The sequence below is a fragment of the Rhinopithecus bieti genome, unplaced genomic scaffold (assembly GCF_001698545.2).
Source record: "Rhinopithecus bieti isolate Rb0 unplaced genomic scaffold, ASM169854v2 scaffold_32012, whole genome shotgun sequence".
NCBI classification, from domain to species: Eukaryota; Metazoa; Chordata; class Mammalia; order Primates; family Cercopithecidae; genus Rhinopithecus; species Rhinopithecus bieti.
This window is the reverse complement of record NW_016814432.1, coordinates 1,342,046-1,368,107: the sequence shown is the minus strand read 5'-3', so window position 1 is coordinate 1,368,107 and position 26,062 is coordinate 1,342,046. Positions and strand designations below refer to the sequence as shown.

At 47.8% G+C, this 26,062-nt stretch overlaps 1 protein-coding gene across 1 annotated transcript in view; it reads right to left on the bottom strand.

Annotated features, from left to right (window-relative positions):
• Window positions 1-15,149: 15,149 nt before the first annotated feature.
• PXDC1 (PX domain containing 1) overlaps window positions 15,150-26,062 on the bottom strand; it is a 28,525-nt gene continuing 17,612 nt past the window's right edge. Inside the window, exons 4-5 of the mRNA XM_017850357.1 lie at window positions 19,615-19,726; window positions 15,150-16,291 (exon numbers count right to left, since the gene is read on the bottom strand). Coding sequence (XP_017705846.1) covers window positions 16,174-16,291; window positions 19,615-19,726 — 230 coding nt within the window. The 3' untranslated portion in view covers window positions 15,150-16,173. The remainder of the gene's footprint in view (window positions 16,292-19,614; window positions 19,727-26,062) is intronic.

Sequence of the window (26,062 nt, the reverse complement as noted above, 5' to 3'; positions counted from 1 at the left end):
ACACGGGGAAGGAACCTGTTGTCTTGTCTTCCAAGGATTTCTGCAAGGCTGATCCATCCTCCTCCCAATTCCCAGCATAAAGATGTTCCATGCATTCTTAAGGTCTGCAATACCAGGGATTGAACTCAGCCAGCCCCACTGTGAGAGGCGAGAGGAGCAGAGCCCGGGGGCAGCTGGGCAGAGACAGCTCACTTCTACTTCTTCACTTCTACTTCTTCCTCTTGGCCACCAGTCTCCTCCTACTTTAGGGCAGTAAGAACTCCTTCCAGTCTCCTTCCAGTGCATTTTTCTGAACTAAAATTCAGAAAAACTCTCTGATACATCTGCTGAGTGTGTGTGCTTGTGTGTATGTGTGTGTGTGTCTGTGTGCGCCTCTGTGAGTACGTGTTTCTGGGAGTGTGCTTGCGTGTGCCTATCTTGTGTATATATCTGTGTGTCTGTGTCTGTGTGTACATCTGTGTCAGTGTGTGTGCATATCTGTGTGTCTTAGTATGTGTGTCTCTGTGTGTGTGTATCTGTGTGTCTTAGTATGTGTGTCTCTGTGTGTCTGAGTGTGTCTCTGTGTATGTACATAGAAAGCACAGGGTCAGAAATGAGGCAGGAGTCATTTATTTAAACACACACTTTTCTCCATTGATCTCAGGGTTAGTCGGTTTGCAGGCAGGAAGCGGGTGACTGAGTGGACCCAAAATAAACCCTTGCACACACAGCAAAATGATTTGCAACAAGGGTACCAAATCGTTCAATGGAAAGAGGGCAGTCTTTTTACTAAATAATGCCAAGAAAACTGGATATTCATATGCTGAAGAATAAATTTGAATTCTTTCCTTACATGATATACAAAAATTAACTCAAAATGGATCAGAAACATAAATATTAAAGTTAAAACTATAAAAAATCTACAGGAAAACATAGGAGAAAAGCTTCACAACACTGGCTTTGGCAATGATTTCTTGGGTATGACAACAAAAGTGCAAGTGACAGAAGGAAAAATAGATCACTTGGATTTAAACAAGATTAAAAACTGTTGTCCATCAAAGGACACAGTGAAAGGGCAACCCATGGAATGGGAGAAAAAACTGCCAACCAAAAATATATAGAGCACTCCCACAATGCAACGCAAAAAATCCAAGCAACCCAATTCAAACATGGGCAAAGAACTTGCATAGACATTTCTCCAAAGAAGACACACAAACGGCCAATAAACACATGAAAAGAAGCGCTCGGCATCACTATCATTAGGGAGAGGCAAATCAAAATGCAAGTGAAATCCATAATAAGCTATCACTTTATACCCATTAGGGTGGCTATTATTTAAACACAAACAAACAAAATGGAAAATAGCAAGTGCTGGCGAGGATGTAGAGAAATTGGAACCCTGGCGGATTACTAGCGGGGAGTGTAAAATGGTGCCGTTGCTGAGAAAAACAGTTTGGCAGTTCCTCAAAAGTTAAACATAGAGTTACCACGTGATCCAGCAATTCCACTTGTGGGTATACACCCAAAAGAATTGAAAGGAGGGGCTCAGATAGACACTTTGTTCATAGCAGCTTTATTCACAACAGTTGAAAAGTGGAAACCCAACTATTCATCCGCGGAGGAGTAGATAAACAAAATGGAGTATATTCACACAATGGAATACAACTCAGCCTCAAAAGGAAGGAAATCCTGTCACATGCCACAACACGAGGGCAACTTGAGTACCTTATGCTAAACAAGCCAGTCCCTGGAGAGACAAATACCATGTGATTGCACTCGTATGACGTACCCAGAGGAGTCAGACTCGCAGAGACAGAAAATAGAGGAGGGATTGCCAGGAGCTGGGGGAGGAGAATTGGGAGTTAGCGTTTCAGGGGTGCAGAGTTTCAGTTTGGGAAGATGGAAAAGTTCCGGAGATGGATGGTGGCAATTGTTGCATAACATTATAAATGCACTTAAATGCCACTGGAGTTTACACTTAAAAATGGTTTAAATGATTAATTTTATCTATATTTTACAATTATATACACATGTATGTATATATTATACATACATGTGTATTTATACATATATATGTCTGTATATATATACATTATACACATGTCTGTGTATATATTCTATATATACTATATATGTATGTAAACTGTATATATATGTGTATATATACTGTATATATACTATATATACACATATATACATGTGTATACATTTAGATATACTTTTGTGTATATATACATATATATATATGGTTTGATTTTATTCTTTTATAGGTTGCACAGTTTCATATCATTAGAATCCAGCTTGTGGCCACGGGAGTGCGTGTCCAAGGCCAGCAGAAGGCAGTGTGTTTGGAGGGCTAGAGTGCGAGGCGCTAAGGCTGCACTGTCAGCATGCCTGCAAGTGAGGAGGCACCATGAGGAACTATGAGGCCCTGGATGATGGGATGGAGGGTAGAGGAGCTGGAGCCTCAGAGATACTGGTGCTTGGGCAGGAGAGAGCTTTTGGTCTGCAAGTGGTAATGTACAGACCTTGGAGGAATGGAAAATTAGCAGCCTCTCCTGGAAGCGGTGAAAGGAAAGTGGGGTCCCCGGAGCGAGCCGGGCTCTGCCAGGGTGAGGAGGTGACGTGGGGCAGCAGAGCGTTCAGAGGCCCCAGAGAGGCTGCTCCCGCCATCCAGGTGGGACATCTCCAAGAACCCCACATTGGTCTGGAGCCTGGACTCCCTCTCCTTGGCTCTGCCGATTTTCAATTTCATGCACTCCTTGCTGGGATGAGAATTTATGCCAAAGATCTGCTTCATGACTACTACCGAACACATTTCACAACGAGCGACCAAGAAGCAAACACAAAAGCAACCTTGGCAAAGCCATCATCAATTCAAGATCAACATAGCCTGGCCTCGGAGCCCAGACACACCCCAGGGACAAGCCCTAACAATGCTTCTCCTCCTGGTCCAGAAGGTGTTAGAGAAGTCACTCCTGAAACCCACAGAGTGCAGCCCAGAAGTCAAGGGTAAGTCAGGACTGAAGAAACCCCTCACCCACGCATGCGTTAAATTAAATTGGGCAGAGCAGGAGGTCCTGTCTCTGCCAAACTCTGTCCACACAGGCTCTTGTTTTACTGGTGAACCCACACGCTACACCCTCTGATTCATCAGCTTGAATAATTAATCTATCCGTGTGAACAATTAAGGCTCAGTTGAGACCTATCTATGAGAAATCCTGTAGTCACGTGGCTTGTTCATGCAGTGTGAGGAAGGAAGCAGTAATTTTTTGACAAAGGTAGGTACAGTAGAAAACGCACACCCTGGTACCCAGTCCCACCAAGAGCTGTTGAGGCAGTAGCCATCTGCCACCTACTCATTTGCTCAATAACACAATTCCACCTCTTTATCATTCACAGGCCAGTCCTGGGCTATGTGGGGCTTCTGGCTTTCTGGATCCCAACTGCTGCAAAATCATCTAAATTCCACCTTTTTCAAGAAAAGCAAAGTTTGAGAGGGCTTTAATAAGGAGGAGGTGGACACTCAAAGTCCTTGGACAAAAGAGAAGACCTATTATGAGCCAGCCAACATGGCACTTCACACTCATTGTTTGTTCTTTACAATGCACTCTTTTATTTTTTTCTTTGACAGGGTCTCACACTGTCACCAAGGTTGGAGTGCAGTGTGCAGTGGTGCAATCATAGGTCTCTGCATCCTTGACCTCCTGGGCTCAAGTAATCCTCCAGCCTCATGAGTAGCTAGGACTACAATGTGTATCACTGCCCTTGGATACTTTTAAAAAACGTTTTATAGAGATGGGGGTCCCACTATGTTGCCCAGGTTGGTCTCAAACTTCTGACCTCAAGCCATCCCCCAGCCTTGGCATCCCAAAATGCTGGGATTGCAGGCCTGAACCACTGTGCCCAGCCTCACTCACTCTTCTTGACCAATATAGGGAAGCAGGTAGTAAACTGAAGTGTCACCATGCTTGGGCCAGATTCCTTCTTGCCTCAGGGCCTTTGCACATGCTGTTCTCTCTCTGGCTGCTCTTCTCTATGTCCCACCCCCTCACTTATCCTCCTTCCACATTTCAGCACTCAGTTAAGTCACTCACTCATGAAAGCCCCCGTGGACCTGCAGCCACATGGGTTTCTCCATGGTACATGACTTACCTGGTCACAATCCCTGTTGTAACTAACCACTGCATTGCATGTCATTCCAGCTAGAATGTAAACCCCCTCAGGGTCAGGACCCTCATCTGCCTTGTCTGTAACCCCAGAGCCCATGCAGAGTATCTGCCCTTCACCTGCTTGTGAGACCAGTGATTGAATGCAGGCAGAAGGAGAATTTAAATCCATGTCTCTCAGACTTAAAGCCCAAATCCTTTTAATCACACCAAATTCCAGCAGAAGGAAGACAGTGGAGGAGGGTGGACTTTGAGGTCATGATCACAGCTATCCAGTGGTTTTACAGAAACTAAAATCTCTGCACCTCCTTGAAAACTCCCAAAAGCTTCAAGCAGGAGATGGTATGGTAGGCCGGGGCCTTCCCTCACATGCTTGGCTTTCCATCAAGTCCGTTCATAGATGAAACTGGATTCTAACAAGTCCGCTTAGTCCTGAAGCTAAGCTTGTCATTTCATCACAGCTTTGCTAAGACAATTCAGGGTCCATATTCAACATTTTCAGGGTCGACTTCTGAGTAGGACCAGGCATTTTCCTTTATTGTGACACTGATCCTCCACCCTTCCTCTGCCCACAGGCTGAGTGCTGCAATCCTACCATCAGAGCCTGCTCTCTTGGTTTGAGATTTTGACCCCTAACAATGTTTTTAATACCCGGGGAAGAGACGACTCCTTGTACTATAATCAGGCGTTTATACTTCAAGGTCAACAAACAGTGCGACAGCAGATTCACTGAGTTAAAGGCAGCAAGGAGCTGGGCTGTGAAGTCATTCTGTGTGTGAGTGCCTATGTCTGGGGGACGAGGGGGCCAGGCGGCATCTCAGCTCCTCCAACAGGGACAGACAGCAGGGCCAACACCCACCAGGGAGGCTGAAATTCTACAGCATGCCCCAGGGCTTTTCTTCCACAAGTGTGAACAGTGATGCACAAAAGCTGGTTACTTTCAAAACAAACTCTGATCTTCAGCTGCTTTCTTCACCCTGTTTCTCTCCTTCCGGGTCCTACGGTACATTCTTCAGATCCGTGCTGAGCGTTTTCATCTGAATTAGCCACGAAGAGATGAGAAAAGTCTTACTGAGTCTGAGCAATGACCCGTCCAGCTCACAGCACCACCAGAGAGCACAGGATGCCCACAGGAGGGCAGGGTCTGCTCCAACCTCAGAAACCAACAGGCCCTGGCTTTCCCTCTGAACCCAGTCATACACACGCAAGCTATGAATCACGCAAACCCCTCTTACACTCACTTAGAAATACAAATTGGTATATATTAATATGAACAGCTTGCTTCATCTGTAAGGAAGCAAATACAAGTTTTTCTAGACCAAACTCTAATATAGATTGCTCCAAAAATAGATCTCTAGTAACAGGCTCTATCTTTGGTGGGCCATGTATCCTAGACACTGTGCTAACAGATTTATATCCTTTATCTCATTTAATTCCCATAATGACCTGGACAAGTAGTTATTCTCTGTCTTCAGTTGAGTAAACTGAGGCTGAGAGGTCATGTGACTGGCTCAGAGTTACATGGCTGTTTAGTGGTTTAGCCAGGTTTGAACTTGGGTCAGTTTGATTCCAAAGACTGTACAATGACTGTGCTCTAGTGCCGCCTTTGTGACTTACCACAGCAGCTCTGACACTTATTAATGCGTAACTATAGGCCAGGTGCAGTGGCTCACGCCTGTAATCCCAGCACTTTGGGAGGGTGAGGTGGATCACCTGAGGTCAGGAGTTCAAGACCAGCCTGGCCAACATGGTGAAACTCCATCTCTACTAAAAACACAAAAAATTAGCCAGGCGCAGTGGCTCACGTTTATAATCGTAGAACTTTGGGAGGCCGAGGTGGGCAAATCACCTGAGGTTAGGAGTTCAAGACCAGCCTGGCCAGCACGGTAAAACCTTGTCTCTACTAAAAACACAAAAAAGGTGGGCATGGTGGCGGGCAACTGTAATCCCAGTTACTCAGGAGGCTGAGGCAGGAGAATCGCTTGAACCCAGGAGGTGGCAGTTTCAGTGAGCTGAGATCACGCCACTGCACTCCAGCCTGGGTGACAAGAGTGAAACTTTGTCTCAAAAAATAATAATAATAATAAAGAAAAATGAATAAATAAGCACATAACTATAAGGGAATAATTACAGCAATAATTACTTCACTGCTGAAGTATAGTAACAACTACTAATAGCAAGCAAGTAACAACAGAATGGCACTTGGACCTATCTGGATAAGAGAATCAGGGAAGGGAGTGAACGCAGTCAATCATGGTTGCCAAGAGCAGGCTTGACCACTTTGTGTATGAGAAGGAAAACAGCCAGGCTTGCTAAAGAATTGGGGGTACGCCCGCCAACCTACCAAGGAAACCATAATCTGGGCCCTGCTCAATGTCGGTTTTTCAGATTAATTATCAAGAAGACAATAAAGTCAATGATAAACTCTAATCAAGCCTGTTAGATGCACATGGTGGCAAGCGCCTGTAGTCCCAGCTACTCAGAAGACTGAGGTGGGAAGATCGCTTGAGCCAAGGAGGTTGAGGCTGCAGTGAACTGTGATGGCACCACTGCACTCCAGCCTGGGCCACAGAGAGACACTGTCTCTTAAAAAAAATTGTGAAAATATAACTTTGTAGAGATGTTCCAGTCAATTCGTCTCCAAAACTGCCTTCTAGCTCACTGTAATAGAGCCAGCCACACAGAAAGGGTGGTGTGGGTTCTGAGATCTGTGTGTGTGTGTGTGTGTGTGTGTGTGTGTGTGTGCGTGTGTGTGTGTTACAGAGAGATGGGCAGAGGGGGAGAGACAGAGAGAGAGAGAGAGAGAGAGAGAGAGAGAGAGAGAGGCAGAGAGAGAGAGAGAAGGGAGGTACAGGTTTGTAAACCCAACATATGAAGTAATGAATCCATCAGGAGCCCCGCTCCTGGTTATGCCACATTGTACCTGATGGATGACGGGGCAGTGGTTCTGGGGGCCATGGGCTTGGAGAGGGCACACACTCCAGCATGAAATATGGGAGCAGGATCCCTGGCAGAAGAAAGGCTGGGCATCAGGGCTCCACACAGAACAAGGTGGGTCCAGGCCAGGCTCTACCCATCAGGTGCCCGGGTGCTCCAGCAAAGCCAATCCAAAGTCCAGCCTCCCCATGGGCACAGGGCAGGGGCAGAGCAGAGCCAGGCCTGTGTAGCTTCCAGGGATCCAGACCACAGCCCACCTGCTCAGTGGGGGAGCTCCTGCCATCTGGCTGCTGCCCGTTGGATGAGCTGGGATCTTCCAAACCTCAACTGCCACCTTGCTTCTGATGAGCCCAGAAACCAAACACCCTGTCCTCCACGGTCCCCAGGGGAGCATGGCAGGGCCCCCCCCTTATCCTTGGGTGCTGGCCCCAAATGTGTTCCTTGAACAAATAAGCCAGACCCAGAGAACCTGTCATGCACACTTCCTCATTCTTTCTTCTTTTCTTTCTGGTGAGCTGGAGGAGAAATTCCAGTGAAGGAGAAAAGCAAATACCCTCTCACGGCCGCCCCGGGACTACTGAAAATCAAGCTGGGAAAGAATGAAGGGGTCATTTCCAGAGAAAATCCAGACTCCCTGGGGTACCCTGGGTGCTTCAGGAAAGGCGTTAGCCTGTTCCAGACACAATGACACACTCGCTCAACGAGTGGTTGTTTCTCGCCTTCTGTGTGCAAGGCATCTTTTCAGAGTGGGAATGCTGGCACTGAGCAGGACACACCAGGCTCTGATCTCATTTAATAAGATCCAAGGGCCCCTGAAGGAGTTCCTGGGACTTTAAGCTGCTCAACTCTTGTCTGGATGCCAATCACATGTCAAAGGAGTTTAGCTTAGAGAAAGAAGTTTCCAGGCCACATAACTCTCACTCTCAAATCGGAGTTGGAAGTGCGGAGCAGTCTCGGGGATAAACAGGCTGTGGATCCTGCCCCTGCAGCCAGGAGTGGATTTGAAGCTCAAACTCTCCGTGAGTTGATGCTATCTGCAGGCGAACCAGAGCCTGAAATAGTCAGGCCCCTTTCAACAGTGGTTAAGAAAATCTTCCAATGCCCCATCAGGTGGTTGGTCTTTGACGCACCTTCTCACTACCCTTGCTTTGCTGTAATTCCTTTTGTTTCTTTATTTTTCCTCCTTCCCTATCTGCTCCACCTTCTCCTCTTCCTTCTTGACACTGTGTTTTTGTGGGATTTCTTACATGTTAGCTGATGTCTATTCAGGACTGAGACAGCATCTTATGTGTCTCTGTATACACAGTGCCTTGTGCTGTGCTTGGAATGCAGTAGGTGCTCAGTAAAAGTCACTTCTCTTTCTCCTCCTCTTCCTGCCCCCTTTCAAGGGCTCTCCTTGGTTTCTCAGGCCTGCATGTGGATGACAACATCACGTCACAGAAACACTCATGCCTCAAGGGTTGCACAGTCACTGTCACCTCTCTGCCCACACTCTCAGAGGACTAATTTCATGGATTTTATTATAGACTTTTCTCCCCAAAATAGCAGGCTCCTGGGCTGACTCAGTCAAGTCAACTCCATTTATGAAATGAAAAATATAAATTAGATGAGAACAAGGGTCAAGAAGACTATTTTCGGTGAGTCAAAATTTCTCCTCAGTCACCTAACTGTCCCAGCATGATTCTGAAGGCTGTGGCTTGGATGTGGTCTGTTTCCACTGAAACATGTTAGCAGCTGAAATCAGCAGAGATCAAACTTGTCCTGCTGGGTTGTGTGGAATGCCAGAGGGATACCTGGTCAGTGAAGGAAAGAAGACAGCTTTGGAAAATAAAAATCTGTTTTTAAAGCCAGAAAGTGAGGCCATTCCACATTCTGCATAGTCCTGCACCCAGTCCTCATGGCTCCATCACCATTATGAGCGGTCTCTCTACAGAAGGCAAGAGCTTCACTGTAAGGAAGCTCATATTCCAGAACTGAAACTGTTGTGATCAGCTGCTTCAAGGATCATCGCCACTTCTAGCACAGTCCCTTGCTTTATCAATAAACGGACTAGAGTGGTAACCCAAAATACTTACAACAGAGAATGAAGATTAGGCCTCTGTGGCCCACCATGGATTGGTTGTAGTAATGACCTGGATTTGTTCATGCCTCCCTGTATCCATGCCCTTGGGTAGTGTCTTACCACACGGACACTGGACTTGACTTGCCTCAGCCAATGGGATAGTACAAATGGGATGCAGAGGCTTGAAAAGCACTTGTGCAAGGGCATTTGGTCTCTGACTGCTCTTGAACCATGAGTTGCCTTGTGAAAAAGCCTAGGCCAGCCTAGAGGGAGGCTGATTGATCCCATGGAGCAGAAAGAAGAAAACCACCCGGCTGAGCACTCCCACCCTAGCTGTTCCTCAACAAGCCCAGCCAAGATCAGCCCAGCCTGGCCCCAAAGAGCAGAACCACCCAGCTAATCCCAATCCATATTGCAGGCCCAAAGAACCAGGAGCTGAATAAACAACTGTTTAGCCATCCACTTTGGAGCTTGTCTCATACAGTAAAAGCTAACTGATGCAAGAGCTAATTTCTTTCATGTGACAATAGAAAGAACCACTACAAATCAATCAGGATCTCTATTCTGCAAATATATTCTCATGCATAAGAAATTTTTGCATATTCAGGTGTATCCTTTGCTTCTTATTTTGCAATGGCAAAATATTTGAAGTCATCTCACTTTCCATCAATAGAGACTTAACTGTATTCACACATGCTGCTCATGGGAATGCAAACTGGTATGACTCCTGTGGAAATTTGCAACATTTACCAAATTATAATCTACCCTTGGACCCAGAAATCTACTTTGGAAGAATTGCCCTATAAATATACCCACACATGTATTGTGAAAAGGTCATTCACTGAAGAATTGTTTGTATAATCATGAATAAAACACTGGAGACAGCCCACATGTCTATCAACAGGGAACTGGTCAGGGCATGTCCATAAAGAACCATCGTACAGAAGACAACCAAGAATGAGGAAGCTCTTTAAGAACAGATAGGAAAGAGCCTTAGGATAGCTTAGGAAAAATAGCAAGGTATAGAGAAGTATACTTAAAATGCTAACTTTTATACTAAAAAGTATAGAGTGAGAATATATATTTTCCATGCATACTTATATTTGCATAAAAACTCTTGATGTATAAATAAGAAATTAATAAAAGTGGTTCCCTAGGTGGGGGCAGGGGTTCTGGGAAATGAGCAGACGACTGATAGGAGGGAGAAGGAGAAGTTTTACTACACACCTTTTTATTCCAATCATGTCTTTGCCACTCTCATCACTCCACTAAAATTGCTATTGTGAAGGTCGACAGTGACTTCCACTGTGTTCAAATCTGGCGTTCTTTCCCTATCCTCATCGTATGTATAATAACTATCTCTTATGCACTGACCCTTGGCTGTTCCTTGAAACACTTTCTTCATTTGGCTTCCAAGACTCCTCATTCTCCTCACTTTTCTCATATTCCCTGGCCCTTCTCACTCTCCTTTTATTCTTATTTTACTTATTGATTCATAGGGGTTCTTTGAATAAGAAAGAGGAGTAGGAGCTCCTTGCACAGGAAGGAAATTAGCCCTTGTATCATTTGCCCTTGTATCAGTTAGCATTTGCTGCGTAACACAAGCTCACATGTACCTCACTCTGCTCTGCTGGTACCTCTTAATGTTGGGGAGCTCTGGGGCTCAGTCCTCAGAACTCTTTTTCTTTCTATACCTGCTCTTGTGGTGATCAAGTCCATTGTCATGGCTTTACCTATTTCCTCTTCTGTTATGATCCTCCCAAATCTCCACCTCCAGATCTGTTCTTTCTTCTTGGACTCAGTATTTTGGGAGGCTGAGGCAGGAGGGCTGCTTGAGCCCAAGGGTTCTAGATCAGCATGGACAACATAGCAAGACCCTGTCTTTATTAAATTTTTTAAAAAATTAGCCGAGTATGGCACACACCTGGAGTCCCAGCTACTTGAGAGGCTGAGGTGGGAGGATCACTTGGGTCCAGGAGGTTGAGGCTGCAGTGAGCCATGATCATGCCATTGCATGATCCAGCCTAGGCGACAGAGGGAGATCCTGTCATTAAAAAATAAAATAAAATCATAATAAAAGGTTGCTATTTGTATGTTAGGTTCCAAAATTGACACTTAATTGATTAGAATAAATGATACATTCAAATTCTTTTTGAATAGAAAGAATAGATCTTGAATCTTGGCTGTAAGACCTGTCTAAATGTACTGAAGTGTCTAAGGAAGAATGTGTTAGAGGAAGGGCAATCAGCCACAGTAGCATTGCCGAAGCAAACTTGTTCATTGCCCATCAAGCACCATCTATCTGGTGGAGAGGAAATCTAGACCATCCCAACCAACTTTGAGTGTCTAATCCAGCAGTCAACCATAATAGTTCCATCCAAGAGGACACAGTTAGAGCATGGAAATATAAGTGCCCTGTCTTCCCACCATCACACTCTTCCTGGAGAAATGTTTCCCTGGTGAGCTGGGACTCTTTAAGACTAGGAAGAGGGTCCTCCCTCCTAACACACTTCTGAACATTTCAGTCACACTATAGGCAAGGCCACTCTGACATGAGAGATACTATGGCTTAGACTTCCATGGGTGAATTTGTTCCTGTTGTCTCTTCATTCAACTCAGAGATTTCCAATACACTCATTGCCTATGTCAAGTTTTCACTTGTTCATAGGGAGAAAGAAAAAGCATGGTATAGTCACTTTTAAAATTGCTTATTTATTGATTTTTTTTTTTTTTTTTTTTTTTTTGGTGTGAAAGTGCCTTCTGGGAAAACTCCAAGGTCTTGGTACAATAATATTTCCAGTGGCATTAATGTAATTAATTCCGCCTATTACATTTTCTATATTAGCAGAGCCAGATTTAGATCATTATTTGACTTTTCCCACTTGTAGGGAGTAAATACTGTGGCAGGACATGATTTCTAAGTATTCTGATTTTGAGGTCAGTTATTTCTATTGTAAATATATACATGGGCAGCTATTTTGGTGTTTGGACATCTACCTCAAGACTGTTTAATATGAGTGTGCCCGCAGGAGACAAGTTTGCTCTCAAGGTTACTATCTGTAAGACCAAGAGCATCCCCTTGGCCTGTGGCAAATTCACCATCCTTGGCCACCTCCCCACCACCCCTATCCTCACCTCCACCCCCAAAACAGACAGGAGTGAATAACAGAAAGTATAATGCTTTGCCCAGAATAATAATAAAATTACACTTATTTAAGATATGATGTACTGCACATCAGCCAAGCCCTTTAGAAGCAAAACTCATCAAGTTTGAGCAGATCATCTATTTCCGAAGTGCTTCAGGTAGATAAGATAGATAGACAGATGAAGATACAGATAGAGCTTCAAGACACGTTATTATTGACCATAAATGCTAAATTATATAGACTCCAGAGGAATTCTTTTAGCTATTGTCTAAAAAGTGTATGCTTACATTTGTTTGGCATTTGCATGAAGAAATATTGGCAGGATATACCAGAAACTAATCAATTTTGAGGGGTAGAATAAGGAGAGGAAGCAGAGTGATACTTTCTACAAAACCTTTCAAAGCTTTTTAATTTTTGGACCGCAGAAATATATCACCCACTCAAATTTTTAAAAGCAACATTTACATCTACACATAGCCTTGTTCACGTTGGAAGGCCTTTGGCATGAAGCATATGGGTGTGCCACGTTTGGTTTTCTCTGTGTTCCCGCAAAAGATAAAATCAAATCTCTCCATCAACCAGAGGTCCACAGGGATTGGTGTGTGTCATCACCATGGTTTCTGGTTTCTGTATCTGATGCTTTGACATCATGGGGTCTTGCTGACCCTGGACTGCCCCTCCAGGAATTAGCCAGTTCTTAGAGATGATAAAGGACCCATCTGCTAGTTTGCTTGGCACAGGCACACCAATCCATCCAGAGCCCACATCCAACCACCCTTACTGGCTTCCATACTCTGGGCCACCATCCATCTGCCCTAATCACCCCAGGACCAGGAACAAGACGACTAGGTACAGCGCCTATTCCGCAGAGCCTGCTGAAATTATCAAACTGGCCAATCTTGAAGACTGCTTAGTCTGCCTCCCTATCTCCTCCCCACAGAAACCACAGTAAAGACTCTTGCTATGCCTTCCCCTGCTCCTTCTGCCTCCTGACCCACCCTGGTGCTTCTCACATGGTTCCCCAGGGCATATGTGCCCCCTCGACTTGGGATCTGCCTATATAGCAAACTATCTTTTCAATGGCAGCCACCTCCTCATCTTTTGGCCTTGCCATCCTGAAAAATAATACAGTCTGCATTTTAAGTCCTTGGGCCTAGAGGAGAATACTGGTCTGCAGAAGGCACAGAGGACATGGGACAGAAATTTTAGTTGCAGTAAAAAGGCTTATCATTTGACAGAATGCTTCTAAAATGAAAGCCAAGAATGTGTTCTGTCCCCAACAGGAGAAACTAGTGAAGGTTAGGACACATTTCTCAGGGCAGTTTGGCTGCCAACACCCCCGAGTATACTTCTATTAATAAATGTTACAGCCATGAGAATTGTATGCTTACGAATGAGCCCACAGCCGGCTCCGTTACCAGGTAGCTTATGCTTGTGTGCCTCCCCACAACGAGGCAAGTGCTGGAGAGTGTCAGTTCTGGACGAATCATCACAAGCGGGCCTAGGCAATGTTTACATTGTGCATTTTTCACTTTAGGCAGGCCTCATACATGAAAATGAGCATTTATTACAAAACAGACGAAGAAGGGATGATTCCTCAGCCCATAAACAGTGTATGCCGAAAGCGCTTTCAGATGGGAAACTTAGGTGGCAACAGGAATTTGTTTGCATTGCCCACCACTTCACAGGAGCCTCAAGTAGTGAGTGGAGTTGATGACAGCAGCCTTCGCACAATTGTCAGTGACTAAGGGCGGTGTCCAAGCCACTGCAGCCAAGGCTCTCTTAGTTGCCAGAGCAGCACAAAGAGCCTGAGAGTGAATTAGGAGAGACACCGGTCCCCAGAGGAATGTGCGGGCAAGAGTGAAAATTCACACATGACCCTCAACTGCTCTGGTATCGATTTTCTGGAATGACAGTTTAGAGGCTGAAAATTCACAATTCTTTCACTTGGTCAACTTTCTAATCTATTTTTGTTTATTTTTAGGTATTTATTTATTTTTTGCCAATGCCTCAAAATTGGGATATTTCACAAAGAAGAGTCAGATTTCTAGCTTTTACTGAAAAACTAGGAGATCTGGCCATACTGAGCCCATACTTGCAGGCAAAACCACCAGCTAAACTCAGCAGTGACGGCTGACCTCATTGCGCACGGACTGGGAACGGTAAAACTTCTTCAGTGAAGGCTGAGCAGGGGATGGGGTTGGGGAGCCAAATTGGAGTCTTGACAGAGGAACAAAGCCTGAGCAAAGAGGTGGCCAAAGCTGCATCAGTGACCAAATGGCTGGGGAGAAGCAGGTCTGTGAAACAGATGAGACGAGCCCGTGAATCAATCCTTGAAAGTCAGATGGCATTGACTGAACATGCTGATCAATTCTAACCTTAGCTAACAAACAGGAAGCCTCATCCTTGCACAGAACCAAATTTGATGCGTCAAGAAAAAAAAGGCAAATGGTCAACCTCAGAGTGAGCCACCGACTAGCCTACTGGAAATCAAGATGGTTTAAACAACACAGCTGGAAGGCAGAGGGAACTGCAAAAGCAAAGGGAAGTCCATGTGCTTTGCAGCTGGGCCATCAAAGAGATTTCCTGTGGCTGCCAAAGAGAAAAATGGAGGAAAAGAAAAAAACCCCAAGTCAACCCCCTTCTCCCTCCAAAATAAAACAAGCTGTGTGTCCATTTTTCAATCTGGGCAGATCGTTTCCCTGGGGTAAGAACATAACACACTTTCTCACTCACGGAATGTGACAGGAAGAGGGGGAGGGGCCAGGCCCGAGGAGTCAGCATTTGGTTTCCACCCTGTCCCAAGGCAGGGGACAAAAAGAACCATGCCTTTATACACAAACATCTTGGACAGACCAAAGTAGAGTCATAGATTTTATTTAATTAAAATAGATTAAAAACAGACTGTGTAAAAGAATTAGAATTCTCAATAATTTACTATTATTTACATTAGCAAATGTCGGTCGTTAGCAGACAGTGAGCAGAGAAGCCTGAAGAACAGGGATCCTCTCCTGCGGGCCGGGGAGCCCCCACCTCCCTCTTGAGTCTCGTCCTTTCAAGTTCATTATGGCAACTCCGTCAACAAGCACTCCGGGGAGGTGTGGCTGCAGCACCAGGACCTGCGCTGAAGGCCCAGAGACCTGGCAGGCCGGGAAGAAATTCCTTTCCTCTGGGAAGAACCACCAGCGCTCAGCCCAAGCTCACAAGGGCATCTGGTCAGCAATGCCTTCCCCACCCTGCGGCTGATACCCCCACTGTGCTGGGCCTTCTGCAAACACTCCTGGGGTTGACCCAAAGCCAGTTTCCAGAGAAAAGATAAAAAGCAAAAAAAAAAAAAAAAAAAAAAAAACAAAAAGCCACACATCCAGTTCCTCAGAGAAATCCTGGATTACTAAACATCCCCTGCCTGTGGCATCTGGAATGGGCGACTTGCCAAAATCTCCCTCAAGACGTTTTGTGCGTTTGCCGCGGGAGGGAACGGTGGGGAGTCAGGGTGGCCGGGGGGCGCTAGGCCACTTGACCAAGAGGGATGCACCTCCCAGGAAACAGTAACAGTGAGAGCAAGCCCTGCAGGAACTGTCCCTGCCCCAGCAGTGTGCAGCCCTGTGGGCACCAAGCGGTGAGTGAAGACCCTCAGAACGCAGGCCCTGTGGCCTCCGGCCAGGACCTCAGCTTGCTGGAGATTCTGCGGTCAGCCTGGCCCACTAGGAGCCCCTGCTGCTCCACTTGCAGGACACCCAGGCCTCCTGGCGTCAGTGGGGCCTGGGACATCTGGGAGGTCCAGGGTTGGGGCAGCAGCTGTGACCATGGGGGCCAGCACAGCGGACAGCATCAGAGCTGGCAGTGAACAGCTGAGGCAGGGGAGGCCTGATAGAGAGGTTCAGTCCAAAATGTCTGTCTCGAAGGGCACCAGGTGGTAATACGACAGGTTGGTGACGTAGGCTGCTGGATCATCCCCGTCCTCCAGCTCTGAGGGAAACTCACTGCCATTCTCAAATCTGAAATTAGAGAAAACAGAAGTGAGGGCTGGCTCATTGTTGGGATCAACACCAAACACGCGCCAGGCCCGTGAGCATGGGGTGTGGAGAACCAAGGGAAGAATACAAACCCCAAGCGTAAGGGGACGAAAAGCCCGCAATACTGACTCCCCACACGCTGGAACTGTTTCTACTCCCTCTGCAGCCCAGGCATGACCTCCTACATTACAAAAAGAGACTCCAAGTCTAAAAACGCATAACAAAGAGAAAAGCACAAGAAGGACATTCTCCCCAGGAAGGGGGACGGAGCTGTGCTGCTTGTGGGATCTCCCTCAACCTATGAATCAGCCCAAACCCAGCAGGCTGCCTGAGAGTGTGGACAGAGGCAAGTGGCTGCCCCGCCCTCCTGGGAGTCATCTCAGGGCTGCCTCCTGTGCCACCCCTAGTGCCTGAAGGCGGCCCTGGCCAGTGTACAACTGTGGAAACTCAGCCATATCTGCAAAGCTTTGCCATGGCCAAGATTACCGCACAGTCCAGGCCCCTGGCTGGACACACAACACAAGGTAGGGTGAGCACATGTTCCCCCAAACCCAGTACGTTGCGCGTATCCCGCTGACCTCAAGGGACCGGGCTGTGAAGACAGCTTTCAGGTGTGTGGATAAGAAAGGCTGAGGCTGCAGAGGAGGCCTCCCCTCTCACTCCATGGCCAGGCCTGGAGTGTGTTGTCAGCCCCCGCCTCAGCTTCCCTATGCTCACAGTCCTGGCAACACGAGGCTGGAACAGAGGCCATGGCACGAAGAGCCCTAGCTGTGGGTGGGAAAGCTATGGGGGCTCACGGAGACAGAGCAGCTCTCCAACTTCATCCCAGGGAATGGAATCTCTTCCCCAGGCCAGGGCTGGATGGAAACCCAACGGGGAGCCTTGGGTGTGCTGAAAGGTTCAAGCCAGGCGAGGGGCAGAGCCACAGCGCCACCTCAAATAGTGTCCCACCACCTGCCCGTCCTCCCCGCCCAGATCACAGGATGACCCTGAGGACATGAGGAAGGAGGGGGACTGGGATGCTCAGGGAAAAGAGAGTCATGGGGCTGAGACTCCCTGAGGTCCCCACAGAACCGCCCAGTGCCTCAGCCCTGGATGGCCTCCCAGAAACCAGGTAATCCCTTCACCAGCTGAGACTGTCACCTGCAGAGTCCCAGAAGTCCCCACTGGCCCCACCTCTATCAGATACAACCATTTCCTGAGTGCTGGGGGGTCTCTGGGCCCCGGCACTGGTGCCCAGTTGCCCCTGGGGCCAGACTGGGGGCAGCCTGCCAAGACTCTGCCGTGGGGGCCCTGCCATGGGCCCGGCAGCACTGAGCTCACAGACTCGGCCCAGATGGTCAGCCTCGGGTGCCAGGGAGGACAGCCGCGCAGGGAGGTGAAGCCTCCAGTCCCACAAAAGGAATCTCTCTGCGCCCTTGGTTGCCGTCAACTCCCCACCCGACAGCCGAGGCCGTATAGCAACAGATCGTCCCTGCAAGACACTGGAGCTGGACCATCACCAACTCCAATGCACTGCCTGAGATTGAGCATCCAGAGAGAGGCCCGGCAAGCCCGAGTCAGAACTCCCTCCAAATGCTCCCCTGAGCCCCAGGCGTTTCTTTGTTAGGCTTTCCTGGGATCGTGGAGATTTTCTCGGTCCTCTCTCCCTGTGAACCAGGCGTCCCAGAGCAGGTGGCCACCTATTCAAGACCTGTCATTCCTGTCCACACACAGCCCTGGGCTGCCACCAAGAGCCACACCCCTGGCCCGGCTTTCTTCTCTCGTGTGTTTCTCCTCAGCTCCAGCCTGCTCACAGTTGAATCTGCCTCCTAAATCTGGCCTCATTCCGGGGTGCCGAGGGCCTCTTGGAGATAGAAAGGGGCCCCCTTGGAAACACTGCAGACTCAGAGCCTGCACAACTGGTGATGAGAAAGGGTCTCCATCTGTCTTCTCCCCCAAGACAGTGCCTGGCCAGTAACTACCCCTGCCAAGCTAAAGGGCCTCTTTCTTTCATCCATGATGACACTCCAGCCTTGTACCTCCATGGTGCCAGCCTGTTGGCATGGGGGACCCACAGGGAATGAGTGAATGAGCTATGTACAGTGGGGTCAGGGCAAGGGACACAAAGGGGCAAAGCGGGTCAGGAAAGCTGCGGCCTTGGCCCCACCGGGACAGCCTCTGCCACCAGCAGTTCATGACCCCTTCACTGGGAAGGATTCTTGCACCGTCTACCTGAGAGACACACTGGTAAAGGTGGGAGTCTGTCAGCAGGAGCCAGTCCCACAAGCCTGACAGGGACCCCCCCCACCCCCCGCCATGCTCAGTCATGGAGCAGGGATTCAACAGAGGAGGCCCAGGCCACCGGCTGGAGCCCAGGTTGATGTTAAGGTCACAGCCCTGTAGCCCACAGGCCCGGATGTGGGTCTCGGCACATGTGGCCCGCCTAGTTCTATTTTCAATCTGCTGCTGTGGAGGGCTAGCAAATGGGTGGGGCAAGACCTGGGCCATCCCCAGGCTATGTCATTCCTGGGCCCACAGGGCGACTCTGCAGCCAGAGCTGCCTCTGTGGGGCTCTCAAGTGGGATGTTTTACACTCATCATCTGTGGTCTTCAACACAGCCCGTGGTGAGACAGCAGAATGGTCCCGCGAAGGTAAGAGAAGTCAGGAAAGTTTAAATAACTTTCTGAGCTCATAAGCCAAGAAGTAGCCTGGATTTGGCTATGTCAGGAAACAGAGGCCAAGCTGTCTGGGGACCCTGGTGTCCCTGTAATTCACCATGAAGATGCCTGGAGAAGAGCGAAGGCTAAGGTGCTGCGCCTCACAGTGCCCCCGATGTCGGGCTCTCTGCAGCATGTGCTACAGTCAAACCACAGACAGAAAGAGCGGAGAAGGCAGTGGTAGCTTTGGCTGTCCAGCCTCAGTAATCAGACACATCCTACACCTTCAGCACAGGGCCAGGCGGCCATGAGGCAAACATGTCCCCATCCCAGGGAATCAGGACCATTGAGTATGAGGCATGTGGCCCTCCTGGCCCTGGAGACAGCATCACACCCTTCAGGGGCCCACACAAACCAGGCCCCTAGCCCTGCAATGTCTCCTAAATGCCCCTTAGAGCCAGCAACTCCATCCTCCACAGATTTACTAATCAAGATCTCACCAGACTCTACGAAAGGTAAACTTTTAAAATCAGTGTCCAAATGCAGGCAAGACATTTGGGTGGCTCTGGGTACCCACTTCCTTCCATAAGAACAGTGAGCCCCCATCCCACCAGACAAACGGCTCAGGATAGTCTATGAAACAATATTCCAATCAGCGTACTTACAAATGCTCTGCTGGGTCCATGCCCAGGTGCTGGTCTCTTCCATTTGGTATACTGTGGTCAATAACTATTGTTTCGGTATTTGCTAAACAAAATCCATTGGACCTCATGATTTCTGAAAATCAAAGCAACAAAGTGAGTCCTCAGGAGGGTTCGGTGCTTGAGGTTTTGGAGTTTGGGGTTTACCCCCATTTCCCTACTTTCTCCTCCACCTGTCGCCCGTGCCTCACTTCCACACTGTGAGAGAACGCTGTGCACCCAAGACCCATTCAGAGCTCTGCCCCACAAAGTCAGGGAAGAGGTCAACCCCCACAGAAGCCAGGCCTGCTGCGTGTCTCTCCCCATACAAAGATGCTCTGGCTGCCCGAGCACTCTCTCCATATGCCCTTCGCTGTGGGCTTAAAGCTAGAGTACAAAGAAGGAGTACGGGGCTCAAATCTGTGAGTCTGCACGTGAGAGCAGACACATGGCACAGTGACGCGTGGCTCTGCCCAGGGTACCTCGCCTTGCTGAGCTCTCACTGTGGCTGAGACAGGAGTAACAGTATTGATGGCCTGGGTTGTTGTTCTGATTGCGTGAAATCAGTCTGCATTTTATTTTATTTTTATTTCAATAGTTTTGGGGGTACAGGTGGGTCTTGGTTACATGGATAAGTTCTTTAGTGGTGATGTCTGAGATGTGGTGGATCCATCTTTTATCCCTCACCCCACGTCCCCAAACTCCATGATATCATTCCCATGCCTTGGCATCCTCATAGCTTAACTCCCACTTCTAAGTGAGAATATACAGTATTGGTTGCCCATTCCTGAGTTACTTCTCCGTGTGCATTTTAAATCAAAGGGTGACTTTCACTGTTTTGCTGCATATAAATGTAATGATTTATGTAAATGATTTTTTTTCCAAGTAAGCACAGATTTGGGTAATTTAGAAAAGCCAACAAAGAAAAATGACTTCCTACGTCTACACTGGCTGCATGGCGTGAGATAGAGAGGGTGGAAGTCTGCGCTCATCCTCGGCTGGAGGGGCTGGAATGGAGGGTGAGGAGCCAGGACAATGAGCTCCATGGCCTTGGGACTCAGTTTCCTCCAATGGAAAATTTCAAAGTTGTATTAATCTCGGAGGATTCTTCTCACTCTGAAATCCCATGAACTCCTGGATCGCATCATGCCATCTGGTCCATCTAGGCATAAAAAGCAAGAGTGGTGGACTCTCTGCTGCAGCATTCATTTGTATTTTCTGAGGGACCGCGTTTCCGTCCCCTCGCTCGGCAGATGAGACCTGGTAGCCACAGCCAGTTCTTGGCACTAAAGTCCCCCAGCTGCCCGTGAGACTGCTCATCTCCGAACCTCAGTTCTAAGACGAGGACCACCTTCATGTGTTCTTTTCAATCAGAACCTCTCTGTACCCCATCATAAAAGCCATGCCTAAAATATACTCCAAATTCCTGGTGCCTTCTCAAATCCAAAGGATTATCTTATTCCCATTGGGGGCACAGCTCCAAACAGCCCTCCCTCTCCCCTGGCACGCCACACCCAACAGGAACATCGCTCGCTCCCCATCGGATGCCTTAGTTGCTTGGGGGACTGTTTTCCTTTATTTTTTCTTACAACTTACCACAATTTAGACTGGTTTATTCCTGCATATGGATTTGCTTTTTTTTGTGACTGAAATAGTCACTTTCTGTTTAATCTTTCTAGGTATTTGGTTCTCAGTTCTTTGAACTGTTTTCCAAAGGAAGAGAATTAGGGAAATGACACAAAATGAGGAAAGAAAACACATTTCCTCCTCACCCCCCAGGATCAAAATGTCCACTCATCCGTCAGATTCATCAAGTCATTGCTAAAATCCTGCCTGCCTTTCTGGAGAAGGGGCCACTGGTGTTTCATGGGGACATCAGTCCTCAGCTCTTCCCTGCCCTCCTCCCTGTGCCACTGGTAGGGCTGCAGGAGCTCTAGGAAGCAAAGAGGAATCAGTGCTCAAACTCTGGGATCAGCCACACTTCCAGGTGCCAAAGGGGCAAAAGAAGATGCTTACCAAAGCCTCACTGAACAGGCAGACTGTCAGAACTGCCACATCCTAACAAGATAAACTAAGAGTCCCTCGCCTCTCTATCTAAAATGGGTGGCAGCACAGAACCACTCCCTTTATTGTTTTTACTAACTCTGACCCAAATCTGTCTTTCATGGGAAGCACATAAAACCTCAGAGCAACCTCCATACAGCCAGCTGACAGCCCCTCCCCTTTCTCCCACCCCTTTTGCAAAGGGAATTTGGTTGGGTGGTGGCCTACGAGTTAAAACAAATGTCACTGCTGCAAATCACTTCTGAATAAGATTCTGAAGAGGTATTTTGCACGCCTAATCTTTCCTAAATGTGAAATTTGGAGCTCTATAAAATGGGAGTCTTTACCAGTCTCCCGAAAAATAAATTTTTAAGAAGTCATTCCTTAATTGCCTGTGACAAGGAGCCTCGTGCACATACATGCAGTTTAATTATTTGCAAGGCTGGCTGGGCCCTGTAGAACGCTAAGGTATGTCTGGTGTCTCCTGCATGGACCTTGCTGTCTCAGGCCCGGCCCAGGGAGGGACTTCGCTTAGACTCTTGCATTTCACTGAAGACGGTCCCTGAGAAGCTCCGGCTTCCTCCTGGATCCCGCCTCTGCTCTCAACCCCAGAACCTCGAAAAACCTTGGGGTAAGCCAGGCTACACAGCCGGCAGGTGCGCAGCAACCTTTGGAACATTTATTCCCAACTCGGGTTCAGAAAGGGATGGTTTATTGAAAAGCAAATTGTCTTAAAACCTAGGGAAATGTACACAGTTTTTATATGCCTGCGCTAGTTGAAAAAGGAACACAGATTCTGTAACAGTTTACATTTTTATTTATTTGGTCACTTTAACAAAACAGTCCTAAGAAAAGCTGTACAAATGAGAACAGGTCCACAGTTTAAGAAAAGAAGAAAAAGCGTTTAGCTCTAGCAAGCCTCTAATTGTAGGGACCACTGGTTTAAGGAGATCCTCTTGCTAAGCCTGTAGTCTGTGCCCGTTTCAACCACGGACAGCAGATATTTAAATGGGAGTTGACCTCCTGGGTCAGTTTTCACGAGAGGATGGTGTAGACCATGAATTTGTTCCTTCAAGCAAAAGGCTTCATTGAGATTCATTGCTACGGGACCAGGGAGCCTGACTTGTAACAAAGTCCACTGGTAACTGGCCATGTGCCTTCGACCAGAGCACTAGCAAGTATGGCGTGTCTGCAGTGTGGAATGCTGGCCCCTCAGGAGGCATGAGCAGGTAGGAAAGCAAGCAGACGGTGCAGCTGGGGAGGGCTCTGCTACTTACGCCTGGAGAGCAGGTGACTTCTTGCTCAGTTTCTTTATCTGTACAATGGAAATAAAGGTATCCGCTCCAAAGGCCATTATGCAGACTAACTGAGATGATGTATGTAAAGAATCTAGCAAATGCTGAGGGCTTGGTAGAGTCCTGAGTGGTCTATCATGATCATTCAGTCCCCTTTTATTAACTGGCTAACTGGGCTACCCCTATATAGTAAAAATAAGGTTGACGTTATACAGAAGCCAGATTAATGAGAAACAGTGTTCTATTTCCAGGCCCCCTAAACCTAAATAATCAGATTTTGTGGCTGAAACTGATGAGTCCAAGTAGCCGTATCAAGGCTGAGGTCCGCATTTCCTCACAGCTATTATGATCATCGTTAGTAATGTCCTCACATCCATTATGATATAAATAAAAAAGAACGGAAGAAAGTGTAATTCCAGAAAAATTGTAGCATCTGAGCCGCACTTCAAACATACAATGTGAATGTCTTAGAAGTCAGCTTCATATCTACAGCAAGAATCTTTGACCAATGTAGCCATTTTAATCACATACATGAGTGATTCCATGAAATAGTTCACTTTCAAGCAACTTTTTTACACTCGTATTTTTCCAAATGAAAACAGCCCTGCTCTTCCATGGAAACTGACATTGGCACAATACTGTTAACTAAACGAAAGACCTCCTTCACTCGAATGTCAACAGTTTTTCCACCAATGTTCCTCTTTTCCGTGCAGGCCCCAATCCAGGATCCCTTGTTGCAATGTGCTGCTCTGTCTTGATCTTCTACGACCACTGATGGTTCCTCCATCTTTTCTTGTCTCTCATGACCATAACACTTTAAGAGAGGACTGAGCTATTTTAGCAAATGTCCCTCGATCTGGGTTTGTTGGCAGTTTCAGAGTGATTTGATCGAGGTGATGCATTTTTGGCAGGAATCTTGAGACCTGGAGTGGCATACGGGGGTGGGGGTGATGCCGACAGGTCCTGCTGCTGGGGAGGCTGCTGTGAGTGCCTGGTGAGGAGGCTTCTACCAGCTGTTTCCACAGTGAAGTTACCACCTTTCCCTTTGTAGTTAATAATTGAGGGAGGATGCCTCAAGGCTATGCAAATCCTGTTTCTCCTCAAAGTTTCACTCATGAATCTTTGCATCTGTCAGTCAATGGATCTTCTTTGCACCAATTACCAGTGTATCTATTTGCCTGATGGCAATTTTTCTGTTTTTTAGATGCAGCTATGTTTTCATAGCCCCACAAACCTGTCGCAACCCCTCACTTCAATAACTCTATTCCTTTTCTCAGCAGACACACAGTCTCAGCCGTGAAAACATCCACACTATAGCCTTCCTCCCTTTCACCTCTCTCCCACTGTATTTCCAATGCACTCCAGCCATGGAACAAAACCCAAAGCAGTGCCCCTTTATTAACTGGCTAACTGGGCTACCCCTACATAGTAAAACTAAGGTTGAGATTGGCCAGAAGCCAGATTAATGAAAAATAAAATTGTGATTCATTTCCAGGCCTCTTAAACCTGAATGGTCAGATTTTTGTGGCTGAGATTGACGAGCCCACGTTGCCAGATCAAAGCTGAGGTCTGCATTTCCTTTCATGTTGCAGAGCTGCAGCCACGGGGCAGAACGCTCTAGATTCCTGCTTTCTTACATTTGATAAGCATTGGGACAAAGAATGATTAAGGCTGCACTGGTTGGAAGTATTGTCAAGGGCTGCAGTCCCTCCTGACTGTCCTCGCCGTGGCCCCAGGACGTGGAAACCGTCGCCACGACTGCTAGCACCAGGCGCCATCTAGTGGAGCTCCTAACAACTAAACTGTCCTAGAAAATCCAAGGCACTTGGCGCCTGCAGGTCCCCATCCTCAGCCTACATCAAGAGAGCAGAGACGGTCAGTGCCTGTCCCCCGTGGCACCGCCTCCCTACACGTAGGTCAGTGGCATAAGAAATGGAGGAGGAAGGTGGATGTGGGCTGGTGGCTGGGAATGAATGAAATTAACCAGGACAGGAGTGGACAGGCAGGTTTGCACGAAGGACCCTGCAGGGCCACAGTTCATGCAACAGCTGGCCAGTCCACCCGCAGGAGGCTGAGGCTCTGGAGTGGAGGCGACACAATCAGAAGGCTAGCATGGGCTCTGAATGCCCAGAATGACCAAGAACTTGGGCTTGATTGTGAGAGTGAGCTTTTAAGACAGTTAATGGGCCAAGTGCAGTGGTGCACGTTTGTAATCCCAGCACTTTGGGAGGCCGAGGCGGGCAGATCACAAGGTCGGGAGATCAAGACCATCCTGGCTAACACGGTGAAACCCCGTCTCTACTAAAAATACAAAAAAATTAGCCGGGCGTGGTGGCAGCGCCTGTAGTCCCAGCTACTCGGGAGGCTAAGGCAGGAGAATGGCGCGAACCCGGAGGCAGAGCTTGCAGTGAGCCTACTCCAGCCTGGGCAACAGAACAAGACTCTGTCTCAAAAATAAAAAAAAAAAGACAAGACAAAAAGACAGTTAATGAGCCTTAGAGGTCAGAGCTTTGGGATGACTGGTTCAGTCCGCGGGTTCATGTACTGGAGAAAGGGGGAGGCATGAGAGAAAGCCATGTGGACAGTCTCAGGTGATGCCAGGGCTCTCTGGACCCCGCACCTCAGCCTGGGGACCCACAGATCCAGAAACATGCCAACTATGGGACCAAGACTGAGAACAAGAGGTGCCTATGTGCGAGCCATTTTCTCAAAGGGATGTGGGGGCTATTTATTGTCAATAGTAATTTCATTAAAAAGCATTCCTGAAGGGAGGTATCTGCCACGGTGTGGGTGGACGTATCGCCTCACCACTGGCAGGTTAAGCAGCTCTAGATTAAGAAGCTCCCTCAGACACAGTGAGGGGCTGGCTAGACCGGGAACAGAGATCGGAGGGTCTGGGGGGTTCAGAGAGAGAGAGCATCAGACTCGGTGACCGGCAGAGCAAAGGAAGAGGAGAGAACAACCAGAGCACTTGCGACCCTCGGGTCTGCGAGGCTGCGAGAGGCCGAACCGCCTGCCGCTCCTGCAGCAACACCTCCGGGCCCCCAGAGGCCGAACCGCCTGCCGCTCCTGCAGCAACACCTCCGGGCCCCAGA